A 21,128-nucleotide genomic window follows, 5' to 3' on the forward strand; every position below is an offset into this window, starting at 1 on the left:
CAAGAACCCATGGCGAGGTATTTTTTTATTAACTATGCATTCTTTGGGGTAATGCATAGGAATGAATTGGAATTTCAAAGCCATTAAGCAAATGGTTTTCATTGTTCATGTCGGTTTGAATGCTACTTTTAGCATTTTTTTTTTTTATAGAAAAAACAATTATTTTCATTTTGGCAAAGAGAAAATGGTGTATCTAATAATGTTTCTACTTTCACAAACTTTGTATAATGTTAACCTTTCATCACAGGGCAATTCTAAATTAATATGAATAATGTGGCAGTATCATCATATTGCAGGCACTCAATGTTTTGCGGTATGAGATTGGCCAGAAGTACGATTCTCATTATGATGCATTCAATCCAATGGAATATGGCCAACAGAAAAGCCAAAGAGTACATACTTAACGAGCATCTCCTTCATGTTTTTGGTTATGATCTGTATCATATTCCACCCTGTTTTTTGTTGGTTCCTGCCAATTAGAAGATCCCTGATATTTTGATATGATTGTTTGCTTGCTTATGCACCTAATAATGACCCCCACCAGCCAAAAAAATAAAATAAATGAATATATGAAAAAAGAACCAAGTGATTTGTCATCAGAATTGTGGACCTGGACAGTAATCTCTATAGTAGCATACCAATAAGCAATCTTCATGAATTTACTTGAACGTTATGTCATGTTCATAACATGAGTTTTTATTGGCAATAATGGGTAACCATTTTACTTCCGAAGAAATCAGTTGTGCTTGTCAACTTATGGCTTTTTTGTATTTCATCTTCAGCAATACATATTTTAAAATGAGGCTTGTTTTGTTTCACTTGAGGTGATGAACAAACTTATAATGACGGATTATCAAATGGTATTTCCATTGGAAACTTTTCTAGTTATGTCATTGGAGTATATTGCGTCACACCAAATTGTTTGAAACAAATATATGATTATAGGTTAGGCGGAATTTCCATTTTTTTAGCCCGTGATTTCACCTTTCTGTAGATATTGATGTTGCTTCTTTATTAAACCAGTGACACTTAATTGTTGCTCCATCACACTCAATTTTGCAGTTTGCTTCCTTCTTGTTGTTTCTGTCTAATGTTGAAGAAGGTGGAGAAACCATGTTCCCTTTTGAGGTTGGTTAATTTTAACACTTACTATTATTTTCAAATGTAAGTGATATATTTCCAGGTACTCATCCTACCACTGTTATTCGCAAAATGGTGCAGAGATGGGTATGAGCTATGATTACAAGAAATGCATCGGTTTAAAAATTATGCCGAAGCAAGGGGATGGACTTTTATTTTATTCGGTGTTTCGAAATGGCACAATAGATCCGGTAAATTCCTTATCTTAAATCAAATCTCTGATGCTTTTTTCCATTTGTGAATTATGTGAACGATGTGAAGTGGGATGGGAAACATGTTTCCATTTCCTTTGGCATACATATTATTTGGGGAAGTTGTCCGTATACAGAGGATCAACAACTGTTGAGGGCTTGAAAATTGGAACGGTCATTTTGGTTCTCTTTCTTTCTCACACTCTTACCGGTGATTAAACAAAGAGTCTCTTGTGGTGCTTATCTTTCGTGGTTTATTCTCCTCATCTCGAATGTGTAAACAAATTGCAGACATCTCTTCACGGAAGCTGCCCTGTAAGCAAAGGGTAAAAGTGGGTTGCAACAAAGTGGATTAGAAACCAAGAAGATATGGATTAAGAGTTGTTTTCGGAACTGGTGATTACGACAGTCCATAGTGTAGTCAGTGCTGGACAATGAACCAGGTTCTTGCAGTAGCACTACAATTGGTCTTGGATGTACAGGTCGATGATCGGGTGCTGCTTGAACTGCCGGATGCCTTGAAAACCATGTCACTTGTAGAAGGATTTTTGTGTAGCTTTACAGCTAAATAATGAAAAGGCCAAAATGTAAAATGGTACTTTGAATCGTGAGTTCTTGGTGAAAAATCGAAATTTTGAGTTTCCTTATAAATATTGGCAAGACATAGGAATCATGTTCATCTTCCATCATCCCACCAAAAAAACCCACAAAGGTAGATGTTTATACTTTTAAACACTATAATTTGACCCTTTATATTAAAAATTACAATGTAGAACCCTTTTAAAACTATAAGATGTTGTATCTCAGTCGTGTTTTACTGTGTCTGAAAATAAAATGTTTTGACAAACAGTAGGCTAAGTTATACTAAATTCATGAGAACTTTTGAAAGGGGGAGGGTTTGAACTACGTAGCGAGTTCAAGAAGAATACCCTATTTCACCGTGTTTGAAAATCAAATGTTTTGACACTGCATATTCCATAAAGTTGAAAGTGTCTACTACAACAAGAACAAACGAAGTATTATAGTTTAAGAACAGAGTCGTCCTCATGTTCACGAGAAGCTCAAGTGGGGTTTGAGTCGTTTGACGGGTAGTGTGAGATTAGAGTGATTTCCCGCGTATCCTCCACACAACGGCACAAATAAGGCAACTTCATATTAAAAGGACCGTTGGCCCCTAGACTGTAACGGCTACTTCCCCATTTGAAACACGATAAACCCCTCTCCTCTCTCTCTCTCTGCAAAATTGCATCTGAAGCAAAATCTTCCCATTTCTAATCGCATTCTTCTCTCAAATTCTACAATTCCCTATCGAAATTCTCGTCGGTTTGGACTCCGACTCTTGATCCCCGTTCGTCTCCTCAGAGATTATTGGCCATGGACCTCGGCTGCTTGGACTTGGGCTGCATCACCGTGTCGGACAAGCACGGCTCCAACGAGGTCGTGCTTGATACAGACAACAAAGAAAACGCCGGCGGCGAGCCAGTCTCCGCCAGCCCCAAGGTCGGAAAGGTATAATTCTTTCGACTTTCCGTTCAGATTCAAGACTCTTGGATATGATCCATTTCTTTGTTTCGGTTTATCGATTCTCTGTTCGTTTTTGCAATTGGATTGGCTTGGATTTGAAACCCTAGGACCTCTCCAGCAAGCAATATTATTGTTCGGTTTTGATTTGGTACTTTAATTTCTGGTTTTCACTGATCTAGAGCCCTACACCCGTGGCTTTTTCCCTTCATTGTTGGGATTGAAGCCAATTGAATTTCCAAAAGCCCTAGAAATTGCGCACTAATATTTTGTTCAGGTGAAGGTTGGATTGGATTGGCCATGAAGAAAACTTCTCCGTCCTAATCCTACCTTTTGTTGGAGCAATATTAGAAAATATAAAAAATAACAATATAATTCCAATGATAATAATGATAAAGAAATTCACAACATCAATTATATATGAGATTAATATAAACAACTAAAGAGAAAGTTAGAAAAACTAACAAACTTAGAGATTGAGGCTTGCATAAATGCAATGTCCTAAAGACAGAATTTCGCCCTACTCTTGTGCTTGTAATTCGGTAGGCGTCCGTCTCCCAGGATTCAACAATCTATAATCTGAAGTCAAAGCACTTCAATCTTCGGACTCTAGCGAACTTTATATATTTTGTACTCTCAAGACTCGACTCGGAATTTGACTCATAAAGCATGAGAGAAACAAAGTGGGGAAACCCTATTTCTCAAAAGTAAAAATTAACTCTAATTTTTTGTATATAATACCGATGGTTTCATGGGTTTATAAAGAATCCAATTTCTACTTATTAAAGAGATTTAACTTTTCATCTATAAGTATACATCACTTATCATGGGAATACACCTAAACAACATAACCTTTCTAAGAAATTGGTTAGCAATATTTTTCATTCAATTATTAAAATTATATATTATAATATTTCATATATAATATATAATTTCCAACAATCCCCCGCATGAATGTAAAATTTGGAAGAATTTGAGAGTACAGGCGGACAAGAGATGCATCGGATGAGATGTCTTTTGGACTTGAACCTACCCTAGTGAATACTTATCGGATTTACTTGGTGATGCAATGAATATAGAATCTTGAACTGTTTACTGCAGTAGTAAACCGAGACAATAAGCAACACACATCACTAATCCTAATATATTCATGTTCATACGGTTGTGTTCATTTTGGTCCTGAACAAATCCCGGATTCATGAGAGCTTTAGAGAATTTAGCCATCTCATACTCATAGAAGCGACCCATTTCTACTCTCACATAGGTGACCACTGATTAAGAATAGTTTGCTCTATTCCTCTTATTTATAAGATATCATTGTCATTAAGTATAAATATACATCCTAAAACTTCTGTAAACAACACACTTCTTCCACCATAAGAATGAGGTATATAGTGTGTTAACTTCTTTGAATCATGCTCAACCAGTTTGCCTATTAAACTTAGACCATGGGATCTCCAATCAATTAAGTTAGGTTTCCGTCCGGCTGATTCATTAGTTATGTTGGCTTTAGCCTCATTCCCCTCGATAATCAACTTACTCTCTAATCAAACCTTTAATAATTGGATCCACTACTAGGTTGACTATCTTTAATGGTGTGCACAATCCATCTTATGAAATTATATTTCATACGAGAGTAGTTTTTTAACATTGTTTGAGATGTCAAGTCCTCAAAATTATATTAGGACTTAATTACTAAGTAATTTACTAACACTTGGGTAAACTCCCCCACATTTAAAGTACTTTGCAGTAGGTCTCTAATCTTTCAATGCCTTAAAATACCATTGTAAGAGATAATCTTTATCTCTTTCTATAAGCAAATTACTTTGTCATTCTTCTTAAGTTGACATATTATCCAAATATAACTATGTCACTCCCCTACAATTTACTCACATTGGGTTCTCTCACTAGCCCTTATGTAGAATCTTTAAAGTTCTTATGGCTAGTGCCTTACTATAAGATGCTTTATCCTTACGAAGTAAGTCTTGACACTCATGATTCAATCGTCAGCGTTTCAAGTCAGACTCTATGATTTGACAAAGAACCACCACTTTTTCTGTTATACAACCCAAGTCAAATTCATTGACTTTCCGATTACTAACATAGACCAGGACTTTTCAGTCTACAGGCATTGCATATTTTTATCAGAAAATATAGATAACTATATTTTTGTCAGTTGAATATGAATGTGCGTTACTGCAATGTTGTGCAATTACTTGCACCATCTCATAAAGCAATGTACTCGGGATTTATGCAGCCCTTGATTTCTGCATACTAGTTTCCCTCCAAACAGAGTTGCAATTCTTTGCACTTTCTGGAACAGCTGCCATGTAGTGGCCTGATCACACCATTCCGAACGGAACCACATTTGTGATGGAATGGTTACACTATGGAAATAGCACCAAATGATACACACGAAGTGATCATGTCTTTTCATTAAATCATTATGAAACCACCGCTCCTTGATACTTTCAGTTACGTGAGTACCAAAGAGTCTAAGCATCTACACGTGCACTTTGGAAGATACACGACTGTTGCTTACAAACTAAATCCAAAATTTTATGTGTCTGCTTATGACTAATAAACTTTTTGGGAAAACTGAAATTTCCAGAAATCGATGCAGGAATCCCAACAACACTTATGTGGCTGAGATAATTTCAAAGTCTAAAACAGTATATCAAATTGATTTCATAAGCCATGTTTGCATGCCTTCCAAGGGACAGATCTTTCCAAATAAAGAGTTCCAATAGCCGTATCCGGTGTCCCACCAACTATCCCATTAGTTTCATGTTGATATTAAATCACATATAATAACAAACTCAAAGATATATACGGATCATTATATTGATCACAACAGAAATAGATGAAAACTGCATCTCACTGCAGCCAAACATGTTGCATATGCAGATCAATCATCAATCCATTTGATTGGTTCAAAAATTTTTCTTTCTAAACTTGACGATACTACTTCGCAACATATATTCTTTCAAATAAAGAGCCACGTGTGGTTTCGATCAACCACCAAAACTCACCAATCAGAACTGATTGTGTTGGTTAAGGGCACCGAATCCCATTTCATTTTCTTTTCCAGTAAAAATTAAACACCAGCCAAACATTAGCCTGGAATATCAAGCCCATATATGGCTTCGTCAAAATATATGCAGTGTTTTGCATCTCCCAATCAAGACATGCCTTTCCTGATCATAAGGCCACTTCATCTTCCATTTTTAAATAAATGGGATATATTCATACTAATAAACTAATGAAATACTGCATATCAATTTGATTCTGTTATAGAAATCACTTCATAACAACGTGGTTAAGAAAACATATTTTAATAGCCACAATGGTTAGCGATTGGACTACAAGTCATCAAAATCAAACAATCATACAAATTAAATACAGTCATTTAAATGCATCAAATCGTTGGCAACATATCAATTAAATGCATCAAATTCAAATGAATTTCCTTCCTTATAAAGGAACTAATCCCACGGACTAGTACTAGTATTCTGTGCTATGAACTACTATACCATATGGCGCATATTTATGTTCGGTTTTATCTGTTCATCTATGTCTCTTATACCTGATTTGGTACTGAGGTGATTCTGAAAAAAGCTGGTATCAAAAAAAGCTGGGAGCTGTTTTTGTGTTTGGTAAACACTTAGCTTCAGCTTTTTTTCACAGTTTTGGGTGAAAAAAGCCAAAAACAAGAAGCTGCAAAACCCAGCTTTGGAAAACCGGCTTTTTTTCACATCTGTTTTATATAAAAGTATACCAAACACTCTAATACTGTTTTTTTTTTTTCAAAAGCACTTTTACAAAAAAGTTTACCAAACACTCTGCTGCTTTATTTCACAGCTGCTTATTCTCACAGCAGAAGTAGCTTTTTTTCAAAGCACAGCAATACCAAACCAGCCCTTAGTCATTCTTTGACAGGAGACACTTACTTCTAGCCATAATAACTGTCAAGTTTTAAACATCATACAATGCAAAAGGCACGAATCAAGTAAACACTAATGCTTACGTTTTCCCTCTGCTTTTCTCCTATACTGCATAAACATCTTACAAACACATCATCACATTTTCTAATTATTGCATAGAGATAAATTTTTGTCTTTAGATTGTTGGAACAATATTAGAAAATATGAAAAATAACAATATAATTCCAATGATAATAATCATAAAGAAATTCACAACATCAATTATATATGAGATTAATATAAACAACTAAAGAGAACGTTAGAAAAACTAACAAACTTGGAGAAGGCTTGCATAAATGCAATGTCCTAAAGACAGAATTTCGCCCCTACTCTTGTGCTTGGAATTCGGTAGGTGTCCGTCTCCCAGGATTCAACAATCTATAATCCGAAGTCAAAGCACTTCAATCTTCGGACTCTGGCGAACTTTATATATTTCGTACTATCAAGACTCGACTCGGAATTTGACTCACAAAGCATGAGAGAAACAAAGTGGGGAAACCTTATTTCTCAAGAGTAAAAATTAACTCTAATTTTTTGTATATAATACCAATGGTTTCCTGGGTTTATAAAGAATCCAATTTCTACTTATTAAATAGATGTAACTTTTCATCTATAAGTATACATCACTTATCATGGGAATACACCTAAACAACATAACCTTTCTAAGAAATTGGTTAACAATATTTTTCATTCAATTATTAAAATTATATAATATAATATTTCATATTATAATATATAATTTCCAACACCTTTGTGTGGGGATTGGGAGGGATATGATTTCTTCATGGATAATCCATCTTCTACCTTCGCTCGGACAAGATATGCAAGTTGGCATCCCTTTTTCATTCAACATTTATGGAATCTATCCGAGTCATTCCTAGACACCAAACGAGGCGTCCAGTTTTAGCTTTATTTTTATTTTGACTTAAAGTTCTAACCGTCATTTGCTTAATTTCATATGGCTTGCACTTGGTAAGATATCTTTATCATTACAATCATACAATGGATGTTGTAAAGAAAGAGGTAAATATTTGTTTGGCTGAAGAGTGAAGAGATGAAATGATTTACCGTGCAGGTAAATCTCTCTACATTTTTGTGATGCTGAATGTGTTTATTTGTTTATTTAACTTGACATTTGAGTATGTAGGCCTTACAAATTGGTGTTTGTGTGTCTATATTTCGATGTTCTTATGTCTTTTTTCCGATACCAAATGGCGATCTTGTTCCAAGTCCTGTTGTTTCCGTTTCGTTTAGCTTTACATCCCTCTTTTCTTCATTTTTTTCAAAACTGCAGATTAGAAGTCTGAAAGAGGCTAGCCTATCAACCCTGAATTCTGTTAACAAATCCACATTACAAATCAAGAAGCCTTCTCATCGTAGAACCTCCCCGCTGAACTGGTTCCTGGGAAAAAAAAGCGGACTCCTACCTCAACAGGAAGATCAAAATGCTGCAGGTTTCGCTTCTCTCTTTAATAAACACTCGCATTTTATCTGGATTAACTTCCATGTTAATCAGATTACTAATTATTGTCTTTTCACAGGAAGTAGATGCGATGAATTTAACTCTCGATGAGACTCTAAGCAATTCTAATCCACATTACTCAAAAAGTCCTAGGGGAGAAAATGGCAGCAAAAGAAGCTGCACGAAAAGCCGCTTTGGTGGAAGCATCTTGGTGTCGAATACTTAAGGCAGCAAGGTGATTGTTGGGTGGATTGTAGACATGAGTATTTGAACTTTTAATAGGTAATTTCGTACTTGCAACTTTTTGTGTTTTTCATTTCAGGATCCAAAGCAAAGAAGCTGAAGCGCAGCCGTTGGAAGTAGATAAAGCTGAAGCTGAAGCTTTTGAAGAGGCAACTGCCGTGGGTGTTATCATGTATGACAAGCCAAATTGTCCTCGGAAGCCCTGTAAAATAGAAACATCCATTGTTAATGGCGGAGGGTCTACTACTCACACGTTCACAGAATCTTTTGAGACTGCATTTGAGGTTGATAAAGAAGTAGCTGCAGCTGTAAAGATTGCACTAGTACGGCTCGGAAACTACCCATCTTTTGATAAAGATGAATTTAAAGAACTGCTTCAGAAGATTAGCGAGAACCCTGATACCGATACAGTTGAAAATAATCATGAATCGTCTGAGTTTACTTCAGAATGTGAATCAGAATCTGGATCAGAACTTAAAGCAGTGTCTCAGAAAGATAATACCATTTCCAATGATTTGAATCAGAAAAAAATGGCAGATTTAGAGGCGAGACAGAGGAAAACAGAAGGCAGTCTTTTGGTAAACTTAATATGGCAAAGATAGTGGACATGATGCTCGAGAGACTTCAATGTTTGCAAGAAGATGAACTCTCTTCTCTTGCCACTATAATTGCTACTTGTGGTTTAAATGCTGCCTTAGCGGAAAGCAAGCTGCATGATTCAGGCTCTACTGCTGAGACCCTTCCACAAAGAATAGCAGTGGCGAAGTCTGAGATTCGAAAGAAGCAACCTGCATCAGAACTCCCAAGTCTAGACAAGTTTTTGGTTAAGCACACGACTAAATTTGAATGAGAAGTGCAAGAAGCCAAGGATAAAAGGAATAAGTCAACAGAAGGAGCTGCAGAAAATTCTGACAGAACTGTTGATGAGAAGGCCAGTTCAGAAACCATTCCGGGCTTGGGAAGCATCCTTCTGAAGCATGGTTCAAAGTTTGAGAGAGATATCGAAGAGGCAAAGAAAAATTCAAGAGGAGATTTTGAGATGATTCAAAAGAATTCACAGGGACACAAAGTATCATCTGAGGCCATCCCTTGGAAAGTACACTGATTAAACATTCTTCGAAGCTTGAAAAGGAAGTTGAGGACACCAAGAAGAACTTTGTGGAAACATCTGCTTTGAATCACAAAAAAGAGAATGACTCAGAACTCCCCGTCCTTGATAAGTTCTTAGTGAAACTTGTCTCGAGACTTGAGAAGGAAGTCCAGGAAGCAAAGAACAGAAGGCAAGCTGACACACATGAAGGAGTTAGGTTCCCTTAGTTGAAGAAGAAAGTTGAATCATCTGCTTCGGTTGCACAACCAAAGGAAAACGCTAGTTCTTGTTCTGACGAAGGATCAGTGGGGAAACAAAATATCGATTTAAATAAGGATGTTGAAGAGAATTCTAGGATGGAGCAAAATGGAACTGGATCTTCATTGCAGGTTGGAGAAGTGAAATCTAGTGCAGTGGAAACAAACTCACTTCACAATTTGACGTCTGAAGCTAAAGAGACTGAAGATGGGAAGGGGAGAAAATGAAAGCCTCGGAAATGGGAAACAATTATGAATATCGTACACTCGAAAAGAAAAAGGGGGAAAACAGTGATTCACAGTGCGAGGGATTGGACAAAGTTTTGGTAAAACATGTTTCCAGACTGGAGAAAGGGAAGATAAAGTTCTGTGCAGAGGAACAAGCAGATGAAGTGAAGAGAAGTTACGCAAAATTGCATTCACGTACAGACGAAGCATGTGGTTTGGACCAAATTCTAGTTAAACACAAATCAAGGCTCGAAAGAGAAAAGGATGGTGCTGGTCAGCAACCAGAAGATCAAGTTAGATAGTCGGTAAATCGCAAAGAAACAAGGAGAGAGAACTGAAAGAACAATGGGGAGGTTTAAGCTTAGGAAACTCCATGAGACCAAGAGAGAAGGCAGCTGCTGCTCAGCAACCAGAAGACCAAATTAAATTCTCTGTGACTCGTAAAGAATCAAGGGACCGAGAACTGCAAGAACAATGGGGTGGTTTAAGCTTAGGAAACTCCATGAGGCCACATGTTTCGAAACTAGAACTTGATAAGGTAAGTTCTCCAACTGTTGTACTTATTGTATTGTTTGCAATGCAATGCTTTGTTCCTGCAAAAATAGAGTTTAATTCTGATTGTTCTGTTGGCATTTTCATTTTCTGTTCATTGAAAGCCCTTGAACTTTATAAGAAGCAAAGCAAGAACCATTGGCAACAAAATGGGTTGTAGAATCAACATTTTTAATCTTTACTGATCGTAGTTTGTACACGATAGAGTTGAATTGCACAGGATGTTTAAGAAGAACACAGAGAATCTTTACGGATGCTACAAATTGATCGACCAACAAACGGAATCCCGTAGATTACTATAATTGTATTGCTCAAGTAACTAAACCCTCTCAAGCTCAGTGTTGTGCTTGTCCAATTGGTCTTTCAGCTCCTTTTTCCACCCTTGGATCAACCTTTCATGCTTCTTGATGATCTCGGTCTTTATCCTCAACTCCTCTTCCATTGCATCAATCTCCTGCAAAAATGAAAATGCACCAACATTAAGGAAACAGTGATAAGTGGTCCAAGGACAAGCTAAACAACACAGCCTTCAGATGACCTTTCTTAGTTGTTCAGCCTTTGTTGGCTGATCCTCACGTTGCAGACTGATAAAGTACAGTTGAAGCTTTTTGGCAGCTTCCATAAAGTCTCTGGCATGCCTCTCCACATCAACTGGAGCAGTAGCAAAATAAACACCATTAGACGAAATGCAAAAGAGAAGGTAATAACATTGGTGCACGGTGTGCAAGCCAGGATCAGAGAAGACGCTTCACCTTCGTTCACTAATTTAGAGAGAGTGACAGTCATAAGGATCGATAAAATGATTGAATAAAAAAAATCTGCTTATGCATGTGACTACTTGCATCTCAAACATCAGGTCACGTCAACCCTGTTACAAAGGTAAGATTAAAGATCCATGGAACTTTGTAGCCAATGAAAAAGATGACTTTTTCAGGTGGGTATACAAGATTAAAGGAACAGGACGTTTCATCGAAGAGAAGGATCTCATGTACAGACAGTATTCTTGAACCTAATTTTTCCATCATAAGATATGCACAACAGACAGAATTGCAGCTCTCGCGGTACTCATGAGTGAATTTTATTCCGGGCAGAATTATATTATGTTATCTTCAAGTTCTATCGGTATTTAGAACTAAAGAGCAAAGGCTAACACTCAGTTATCTGAGAGTGATTTCACCTATGGTTGTTAAACAAAATGAAAGTTTTCAAATACCAAACAATTGGAAATCCTGCATCACAATTATTTGAATAAACCATCCACCCTTCTCTTCCAATCACCCAACTCCTCTGTTTCGGTATAACTTAAACGCTCCTATGCCAAAGCTGAAGCAAGATACTCCAAAACCGAGTGAGCCAACCAGTTTAATACATACGATATTCCAACACAAGATACTCCAATTCTAAATCGTTACACAGCTATCTTACAAGGTTCATTTTCTCCAAGTTGATCAATGTAGAAATCAACAGACAAAAATTAGCCGAAACGAACATGAATGCACCCAAAAAGATAACATTTCATCAACACAGCTTTAAAAAAAAAAAAAAAAAAAAAAATCCTCAGAAAACTTGTAGAGCTAGGTATTGGTACTGACTCTGATGAGACGGGTGGGGAGAGCGGTCAATCGCTTGAAGCTCTCTGGCAGGCAAGCATGGAAGCAAAGCCGCCTCCAGCGCCATTACACACGAAACCATGTCTTCCCTCGGAGCCATTTGAGATTGCATCTGTGCATCACTTTGGTGCTGTTGATCTACCACTTGTCTCTCAGCCATGTCAAACTACAAAACAAAAAATACCCAAAACCTGCATCATACCCACAAACCAAAACAGCAAAAGAAACGAAATTTAAGCTTCAATTAGATATGTAAATAAGTACTTTGAGTAAAAAAATCCAGGAAATAAAAATCAAATGCAAAACAATTAGAGATGATTTGGTGGGAAAATAAGTACTTTGAGTAAAAGTGTGCGCCTTTTTCGAATCAATTAATCATACAACTAAGCAATGGTGAATTGAATTATATAATAGAAGAAATTTAGAAGGAAAAAAAAAACCCAAAATGCGTAATTCTCAATTTCAATTTCAGACAAATTATTCGAAATTTCTACCTGTAGACTTGTGTGAGACTGAAAGCTTCAATCAGAACTCGATTCGACGAAACAGTCTTTCGTTCAGTGTAGAAGTTGAGCCTTTCACGTCTTCTTCCTTCTATCAATTTTGAAAAAAATCGGAGCAATATCCTTAATTTTAATTCAATTAGAACAACGGTGTTTTAATCATTAATTCAATTGTAATTATGATCATTTTTTTTAATAAATTTTATCAAAATGAGTTATGTTAGAAGAATTATTGTTATAATTGGGTTAAAGTTAAGAGAACTTTACTTCAATTTGGTTAAAATTGAGGGAGTTGAGTTAAAGTTAAGCGATCATAGTTATAATTTTTCTCATTTGATTTTTTATATTTATCCCTCCATTCAACCTTCTATGCGTGACAAATTACTCATTTTAATGAAAATTCTAACTGAATTAAAGAAAAATAACATAACTGCACGTTTTAAAGAATTAAAGAACTTATGCTAATAAATTTTTAATTAAAAAACTATTACTTTAATTTAGTTAAAATTCAGAACCATTACCACAATTTTCCCATCAAATTTTGTTCATGTATTGGTTTCACTTCTATTTTCCTCTCTTCTACGCTGTTTTACTTTTGGGTCAAAAGCGTAATTACGGTTTAGGACTATAGATTCAGCAAGAACAGCCCAAAAAGGGAAACAGCGCAATGCTATCAAGAAGCCCGGCACACCAGCAGTCAAACATCAACCAATCCCTTCAAAACAATTGGTTGCATGAGGCTGTTGAGTTTGGTATTAGACCCTATAATTCGATTGTAACATGACAAATTTGTTAAACCCTTTCTCAGAATGATCACTATATAAGGAGGTCAATGGGAGAAGTTGTGCACACCAACCATAGCCAAAAATCCCATTCCTTAACTCATACTTCCTTGAAATCCAAGTGATGATGAGATCACAATTGTCAGATTCTGATTTCGACATGCATTAAAGGTAATGAATTGAAATCAGACGAACATCATCACTTCACTATATTTTGAGGGAATTTTAACATGCACCAAGGTATAATACACCAAAATATTTAACCGTTAAGATTTTTATTCATTAAATCCTTAACCAAACGAACATCAGACCATCCATTACATTGATTAATCTGGTGTATAGTAGAATTTTTGTAATTTAAGTTAGCACATTAAATAACGCTAGGGATGGCAACGGGGAGGGACGGAGATGGGGGTGCCACCTCCATCTCCCGCCTCCATTGGTGATTTTTTTTTCTCCATAACCGCATGCATAATCAGTTCTTTTAAACGGGGAATCCTCATCCCCACCTCCACGCTTCAAACCTGCACCACCAACTTGCCTATTATGAAAGAGAGTTTGATACTAATATATAAGCATTAAGTAGCTTAAGTTGGATACCTATAATACTATTGCCAGACTAATGTGTGTTTAATATATTGTATCAGATTCGTGAGTTTAATATATTGGACTCATGAGTCCAAAACATTGATATCACACTTACTTTTTTTTTACTTACTGTGTAAAAAGTCTTGTATCTGAGTGTGATTATTTCAAATTTTGAACTTTCTGATCAATTGGGTTTTCCTTTTTTGTTGATGTTTCATTGTGGAAGCCAGCTCGAGGCCAACAAGAAGGCGATGAACATCCAGGTAGTCTCTTTGCAATCCTTGTCTTTGAATTGTTTTAATTTAGATGGATTTTTCTGCTTTATTTATTATTTCAGCTACATTATTTTGATGCTTAAATTTCGTTTGGAACAAGGATTTCATTGAAATTGTGTTTTAGTTTTACGCCATTTGGTTAAGAGTAATGAATAGTTTCATGGGATAGATTAGATTTAATCATTTAAGATTTAATGTGTGTGCTTAATCAAATTTACTTTTCTGAATACGCGATACGCGACCTAAACAATGTATAAATGCTTTGTAGTTTGAGATAAAATTTTAAACTCAATAACAAACTTTGTGTCTTAATTTGCTCTTGATATGTTTTGTCGTTGGTGTTATCACGCGACAACAATGCATTTTGGTGAATGCAGTGCAAGGTGTGCATGCAGACATTTATGTGTACCACCTCAGAGGTGAAGTGCCGGGAACATGCCAAAGCAAAGCACCCTAAGGCTGATGTTACGCCTCTTTTCCTCATCTGAAAAAGTGATCCTAGAAGCTGAAGAAGTTGCAGATTGAGACCGGTTGGAGATTGTGTTTCATATCGTGTGTATTTTGTTACTCTGTTGATGAACTTCTTAGTTAATGAAGTTGTTTATTCAAGCACCCAATATGCCAAAAGAAAATAATGTCTACTGATGACTAAGAAAACGGAGTTGATTTCTGAATGATGAATTGTACTCTTTGAAGAACCCATTTTGGCGTCAGTCACGCGTATTGACGGCTGTGTGACTCGTAACTGACGCTAGCTCCCGTGATCCTTGTGGAAAGTTTGTGGGACGTCATCATGACTGAATGCACTTATTGCATTAGAGCTAGCCTTTGAAGCCAAGTCTTGTACTACTGGTCAGGCAAATTTGTTGGAAATATACTTAAACCAAAGGACAGTACCAAATCAAATAAAGAATAAACGGGGCAAGGATTGTCTACCCTTCCACTTCCGGTGCCCTCTCTGTTGGAAATGTGCCCTAAAACCAATCATATGATGATACTTTATGGACATTTCACATGTTAAACTAATCTAGTTTAATGTAAAGGGCAAAGATTATTGTTTGAGCCGTCTCATATAAATGTGATATACTTAAACGATAAGTCCAAGGAATATGTGATTGGAAGAATGCGATCTAAAGAAGTTAGATTCATGAGACCATTCTTTCGTTGACACATCCTAAACGTTCCTGATCATAGGATTGTCAATTGGGCATTGACAGTCCGTTAAGATCAGTACGTGCTATGTCTTCTCTCAGTGAGAGTGACTAGTCTCGAGTCATTGGTGTGTGTGACATCAAGACAAGTACGTAGGTGCTCAATAGAGAATGAGTTCACTGAACACGATCAACGAAGAGTTCTCATATTCATGTCACATGAGAACTCATGGTTGGGATAATGCAAATTAGTCTTTTGACCTGAGGCATCACAGTTGTCTTGTGGTTAGGTCCTTAATCTTTGATTATGTCAAAGTCACTCCATCAGGAGGGTGTCCACGGCATCGTTGGGGTTAAGCCACTTAGCCATGGAGACAAGTGAATGCGCAACAAGGGATCTCTAACCTTCAAACTATTTGAGGGAGAATACTCTATGATATGATTTAGAATCTCTGGCTAGAGTATGAATGAGATTTAGGAATGTGTTCCAAATCACATTCAAGGTAATCATATAAGCACAAGACTCACATTGGATAGTAGACATTAATAAACTATCAAACCAAACAATGTGGTCAAGAGTATTGTATTAGAGAAAGACCGTATTGCATTTGTAATCCTAAAACTGAATAGGTTCTCCACCTCTTCTGATTAGCTTGGGTAACCATGACATGCTACTAGGCGTCAACCATGGTTTGTGGAAGCCCTAAAAGTGTATTATCACTAACGGGAGAATTGAAAGTAAGTTTCAATTCACAATCGATTTGAAAGAGTTTGAATCGCCCACTGCCTCGCTAAAAGGAACCTAATGGATCGTACACCGTGTAAGGTAGAGATTGAAGATTCAACGGAGATGAGTAAGAATAATTAAATGGTTTAATTATTTATGGCAAGGATTAATTAATATGATTATTAATCAAACGAATAAGTTCGTTAAAAGACCACGGGATAGTTTTGGACCTTAAGGCCCAATGGGCTTCGAACGTCAAGTCCATTGACTTAAGTTGTGTGACAACTTAATGAATAATGATTCACAAAAGCCCAAATAGCCCAATAAATCCCATGTTAAAGAAGGAGTGGTTTTGGACTTATTTACAAGTTTGCCACTCAAATGAATTAAGGAATAAGTATGACTTTATAGCCAAAATTCATTAAGGGTAATTTTTGGGGAAAGGATGAGAACACAAGCTCTCCTTTCTCTCTAAAATTTCAGCCACCTTGGAGGGATCATCTAGCAATCAAACTCCTCCAAGGTCACTCATTTCTTCTACAATATGCCTTGGTGTGGAGACTTAGAGGTTTTCAATTTTGGGAACTTGGAGAAACCTTTTCATCCATCCAAATCCATGGATCTAAGATGCAAGGAATGAAGGCCCTCTCTTTGGGTGATTAGCTTTTGCTTATGCAAAGAGGAATCTACAAAGGTATTGATTTCTCAACTCACTTTGTTTTGAGTTGAGTCTTGGTTCACCTATCTACTAGGCTTTGAAGTTCATGGGTTAAGTTTTGTTTTTGAGTGCATAAAAACATGATTCCGCCTTTTAATTGTTAATTGCATGTTGTTGATGTTGCTCAAATGAACTTGTTTTTCACAAATCTTCCTTCAAGTGGTATCAAGAGCCTAGGTCTAGTAGTTGGTGAATCCTTTTGGGTTTTGTAGTTCATAGTTTGTGATTTGAATGTTGTAATTGTTACAAGCTTTATTCTTGCTTTTTTTAATGTAAATTTTGTTAGAAAATTTGTCATCTCAAATGTTGTAGATGTAGTTCATATGAGCATGAATTTTGGAGCTAAAATTTGGTGCCATGTTTTTGGGGAAATTCGGCCAAATCCAAAGGGTGGATTTTTGGGTTCTTGTTTGACTTGTTAAAAGTGTTTTAAAGTGACTTTTGGAACCCCTATGTACCCTAGTATGGTTGTATGTTATTTCCCTTAAGTTTGAGTGGTTTTGGTATGTTTTTGGGTGAAGAATGTTCATGGAGCTCTTATGGGTTTTTATGGATGTTCTTCATTGTTCTTGATATGTTCTTGTCAAGAACAAAAGATTTGGTGTTTTGATTCAAAGTTTTGATTTATTTCATAAAGTTTTTGTTTTGAAATATTTCTTATGTTTAAATATATTAGATATTTATTTTGAAAAGTTAAAGAAATTTTAGTGGGTAGGTGTGTAATGATTTATTCCATTTCACACACCCCACTTACAAAAACTTTGAAATTTTTTTTTATTACTTTGCTTCAAAACCAACCACCCTTCTCAATTAGGGTCCTTGTGGGGCTTTTATGCAATTACATAAAGTTTTGATACTTTTGTGTATTTGTACTTTGACCCAAAAGTTTACGTTTTTACGTAAAGGTCCAAAATCACTAAAAGGACAAATTGTTTTGCTCCTTTAATGAAGTTTTAGCTTTTGTGGAAATTTTTTGGGTTCTAGTTGTAATTACATGAAGTAGTGGACTTTTATGTTTTTACAAAGTGACCCTAAAAGTTTAAGTTTTTGCAAAATGGCCCAAACAAGTTGAGGTCATTGTTTTTGGCCCAAATTAGGTAGAGAACAAAATTGTTTTGTCTCTTTAAATGAGAATTGGATTTTCATTTCATTTAGCTCCATTTAAATCAATTCTATGGATACAAAAACCAAATGAAAATGTTGCATTCAAGTTTAATTAGTTAAAGCGTTAATTAATTAAAGAAATGGTGATTATGAACCTAAGCCTACTATAATTGAGCTATGTGAAAGGCCGTTTCAAATTTGTTTGAACCATGGGAATGTGTAGATTAAATTTTGGTTGTAATTTGATATGATCAATTGTTGTAAAAGAGCATAAGCTCTTCTTTACTTTAAAGTAACTTGATTTGATCAATTGTTGTAAAAGAGCATAAGCTCTTATTTACTTTGAAGTACTCCTTTCTTGTTTTATTCGATATGCATGAAATTGAAGTAGTTGGGTCCAACGCCCAATAAGACAACACGCCTTAATGTGATTAAACGCGTAACTAAAATCAATCACCATCCCTAGTCCGAGATTCAACACTAGGCTCGTGTTGAATCGAATCAAAGGTTCATAGTCATCCTAAGGCCCTAAGGCAACTATATAGTCTATCAATGAATGCAAATCTTATGTTAGTAGTACCATATAGTCTTGCTTTAAAAACCGTTTTAAAAGCATAGTAGGAGTATTATATACTACTAAATCAATCATATGGACCAATAGTTGTAATAGGACCAAAATGTTTTAATTGGATTAAAATGTATGTTTATATGTGATGAGACCTAAAACCCTCAACAAACCATTATTAAGTTGATAAGCGAGAGATGCTTTGAATATCTCTTCGTGGCCTTCCACCGTGGTAGGCTCCAATCGTTTGTGACTTGTACACCGGCTTCACCCTATCATGGGGGAGTACAAAGTGCATGCTTACACTCAGGAGGAGTCTATACGCATATGATGAGGTGAGTGTAGGCAACGAGGATGGCCAACATCATATCATTGTGAGGCTATTCTTGAACCCCTTCATGAACTAAGCATGGTGGGAATAACTTAACTAAGTGCAATGGCGCCGATATCATATCATTGTGAGGCAACATTCTCTAGAGGCCAAATAAGATGGGTACTTGCAAGAGATGCAAATGAGTAAGAGTACTCTCTCATTATTATTAATGCTAGCCAACATCGTATCATCGTGAGGTGGGCTTGGTAATAGTGAGCCTCCCATACCCTACTAAGAGTTTCCTCCAAAAACTCTCGAATTCCGATGAGGGATATGGAATTTGCTAAAAATAGTGGGTGGTGCTATTTTGATTTAAAGACCCGGATCAAATAGCTTAAAATCAATCAATTTATATTCATTATGTATTTGTTTACCAATATATTTGCAAACGCTATCCAAAACTTGACAAATAAAAACCGAACGCTTTAGTTTCCAAACTTGGTACCATAATCCCATAGATTGTCTTGAATGGATTGTAAAAGTGCCTAAGTAGTCTCATGATCGTAATCTTCCTATTGATAATGTATCAATGGAAGAACATGTTAGATAAGTCTACCATGAAGAGGACAATGCAAACTCTAGTGCTTGTCTCTTTGTTACACGAACAAGGAACTTGAGAAGTAAGCACAAGGGCATGGACACTTTATGTGCCATGATTCTCCATTTACAAATTGTTGTATGAAGAAATGAGAGTTGCCTTGAACAACTCTTGAAAGTTTGTAATTATGTTGAGAACATAATGGTTGGTTGACAAAAATAGTACATCAACATGGACTTATGATGATTTTGAATCATTGAGTGTTGAAGTGTTAAACCACTTAACGAGACGGAAATTAGGCAAGGACTTCACCTTTGTGTCCCTATTCTAATGGTTCACTAAGTTTATGATAAACTATATAGTGAACAATAACCGCACGCTCTCCAAATCGTTTGATGTGTATAACACATTTGAAATAAGTTTCAAGAGAGATAGTGGGAGTTTAGGGACCATGACTATTGTAGTCAAAGGAGAAGTCAAATGAAGAAGGCAAAATAACTCCAAGGGAACAAACTTTCTTTATGAAAGGATGGACATTGGAAGGGGTATTTGCAAGAAATGTCTTGCAAGTGTCAAGAACACACCTTTCGAAGGTGTTGTAATATGTTCTTGAAATAGTTCAAAACAGTTGGTTCTTCTACTTGAATATATGATTCTATATTAGCAACTATGTTTTACAATTGTTGTAAAAGTGTGCTAATAAAAAGTAGAAGATTAATGAGAGAAGAGAAAGTACTTCACATTCGGAAAGTGAATAAAATATAGATCTCTGCGAAAGCGGATTGTACTTACTTCCTCATATGAACTACCAAAGAAATTGGAAAACACTAAAGATTGTCTTTACATTCCAATTTTAAGGAACTTAAATCCGTCACTATAGTAGAGATGGATAAATGTTTTGTTTGACAAAACATTGTTCTTTATTAATCAATAATTAGATTATTGTAATTTAATTGGTTGTCTCTATAGTAGAGATGATGTGGTAGTTTAACTGTTTAGAATACGATGATGCTTAAAACCCAAAAGGTTGCAAGGTAGTGACTAGTCCCAACTGAGTTGTGATACCTCTAAAACATAAGTTACGAGTTGGTCATAGATGGATGCTTTGGATCGTTAGATCCGGATCCAATACCTTCTTGTTATATTGTATAGAGGCGAAATGTTCGAATCTTTATTCTTTTGGAAAGAAGAAAGAATCACAAAGTTGTTAAGGATAATTCACTTAGATGTTAGTGGCACTTGTCCACAACATAATACTACTCATGTTGTATGACATTCACCGAAGATCACTCTCGGTTGGACTATAGTTTATTTTGAATAAACACAAGTCCGAATACTTTGCAAAAGGTTTCAAAGAATTCAAGAAATGTAAGTTGATGAGTAAGACGTCTAAAGTATTTACCTCCTTAGATCAAATCCAAGGAAAGATAACACTTTAGATGAGTTTCCTTGAAAGATATCAAGGAAAATAGCATCATAAGATAATGAATTTCTCCATTAGGAGAAGAACAAACTTGAATAAAATTT

The 21,128-nt window shown here is 36.0% G+C and overlaps 3 protein-coding genes and 1 pseudogene across 8 annotated transcripts in view; 3 read left to right on the forward strand and 1 right to left on the reverse strand.

Annotated features, from left to right (window-relative positions):
- The window catches only part of LOC137729376 (probable prolyl 4-hydroxylase 9), a 13,735-nt gene extending 11,731 nt beyond the window's left edge, over positions 1–2,004 (forward strand). For 2 of the 5 annotated variants that reach the window (XR_011067990.1, XR_011067992.1), the window contains exons 2-6: positions 1–17; positions 297–392; positions 1,063–1,128; positions 1,222–1,331; positions 1,623–2,004. The exon at positions 1–17 is cut by the window's left edge and continues 81 nt beyond it. Coding sequence is in view for 2 of the 5 variants with exons in the window: in XM_068468321.1 (XP_068324422.1) it covers positions 1–17; positions 297–392; positions 1,063–1,128; positions 1,212–1,331; positions 1,623–1,661 (338 nt within the window). In the remaining 3 variants the exon portion in view is untranslated. Of the gene's footprint in view, positions 18–296; positions 393–1,062; positions 1,129–1,211; positions 1,332–1,622 lie in introns of all 5 variants that reach the window. The other 3 variants (XM_068468321.1, XM_068468322.1, XR_011067991.1) reach the window with 2 other exon arrangements.
- Positions 2,005–8,458: 6,454 nt separating this feature from the next.
- LOC137728181 (uncharacterized) lies at positions 8,459–10,115 on the forward strand. The gene is made up of 5 exons (XM_068467045.1): positions 8,459–8,532; positions 8,620–9,107; positions 9,239–9,346; positions 9,395–9,636; positions 10,020–10,115. Exons 1-5 carry the CDS (start codon positions 8,459–8,461, stop codon positions 10,113–10,115), a joined length of 1,008 nt encoding a protein of 335 aa, XP_068323146.1.
- Positions 10,116–10,817: 702 nt separating this feature from the next.
- On the reverse strand, positions 10,818–12,924 carry LOC137729936 (mediator of RNA polymerase II transcription subunit 28-like). Of its 2 annotated transcripts, none has more exons than XM_068468985.1 (4): positions 12,772–12,924; positions 12,260–12,468; positions 11,206–11,318; positions 10,818–11,121 (listed from the first exon to the last, which is right to left on the reverse strand). In XM_068468985.1, exons 2-4 carry the CDS (start codon positions 12,435–12,437, stop codon positions 10,987–10,989), a joined length of 426 nt encoding a protein of 141 aa, XP_068325086.1. In that variant the 5' UTR covers positions 12,438–12,468; positions 12,772–12,924; the 3' UTR covers positions 10,818–10,986. The 2 variants fall into 2 exon arrangements, with proteins under 2 accessions (XP_068325086.1, XP_068325087.1); XM_068468986.1 differs by lacking the exon at positions 12,772–12,924 and adding an exon at positions 12,616–12,757.
- A 1,046-nt stretch (positions 12,925–13,970) lies between these two features.
- LOC137728182 (uncharacterized protein At2g23090-like) lies at positions 13,971–14,921 on the forward strand (annotated as a pseudogene).
- The last annotated feature ends 6,207 nt before the right edge of the window (positions 14,922–21,128 follow it).

Source organism: Pyrus communis, chromosome 3, assembly GCF_963583255.1.
Source record: "Pyrus communis chromosome 3, drPyrComm1.1, whole genome shotgun sequence".
In the NCBI taxonomy this organism is placed as follows: Eukaryota; Viridiplantae; Streptophyta; class Magnoliopsida; order Rosales; family Rosaceae; genus Pyrus; species Pyrus communis.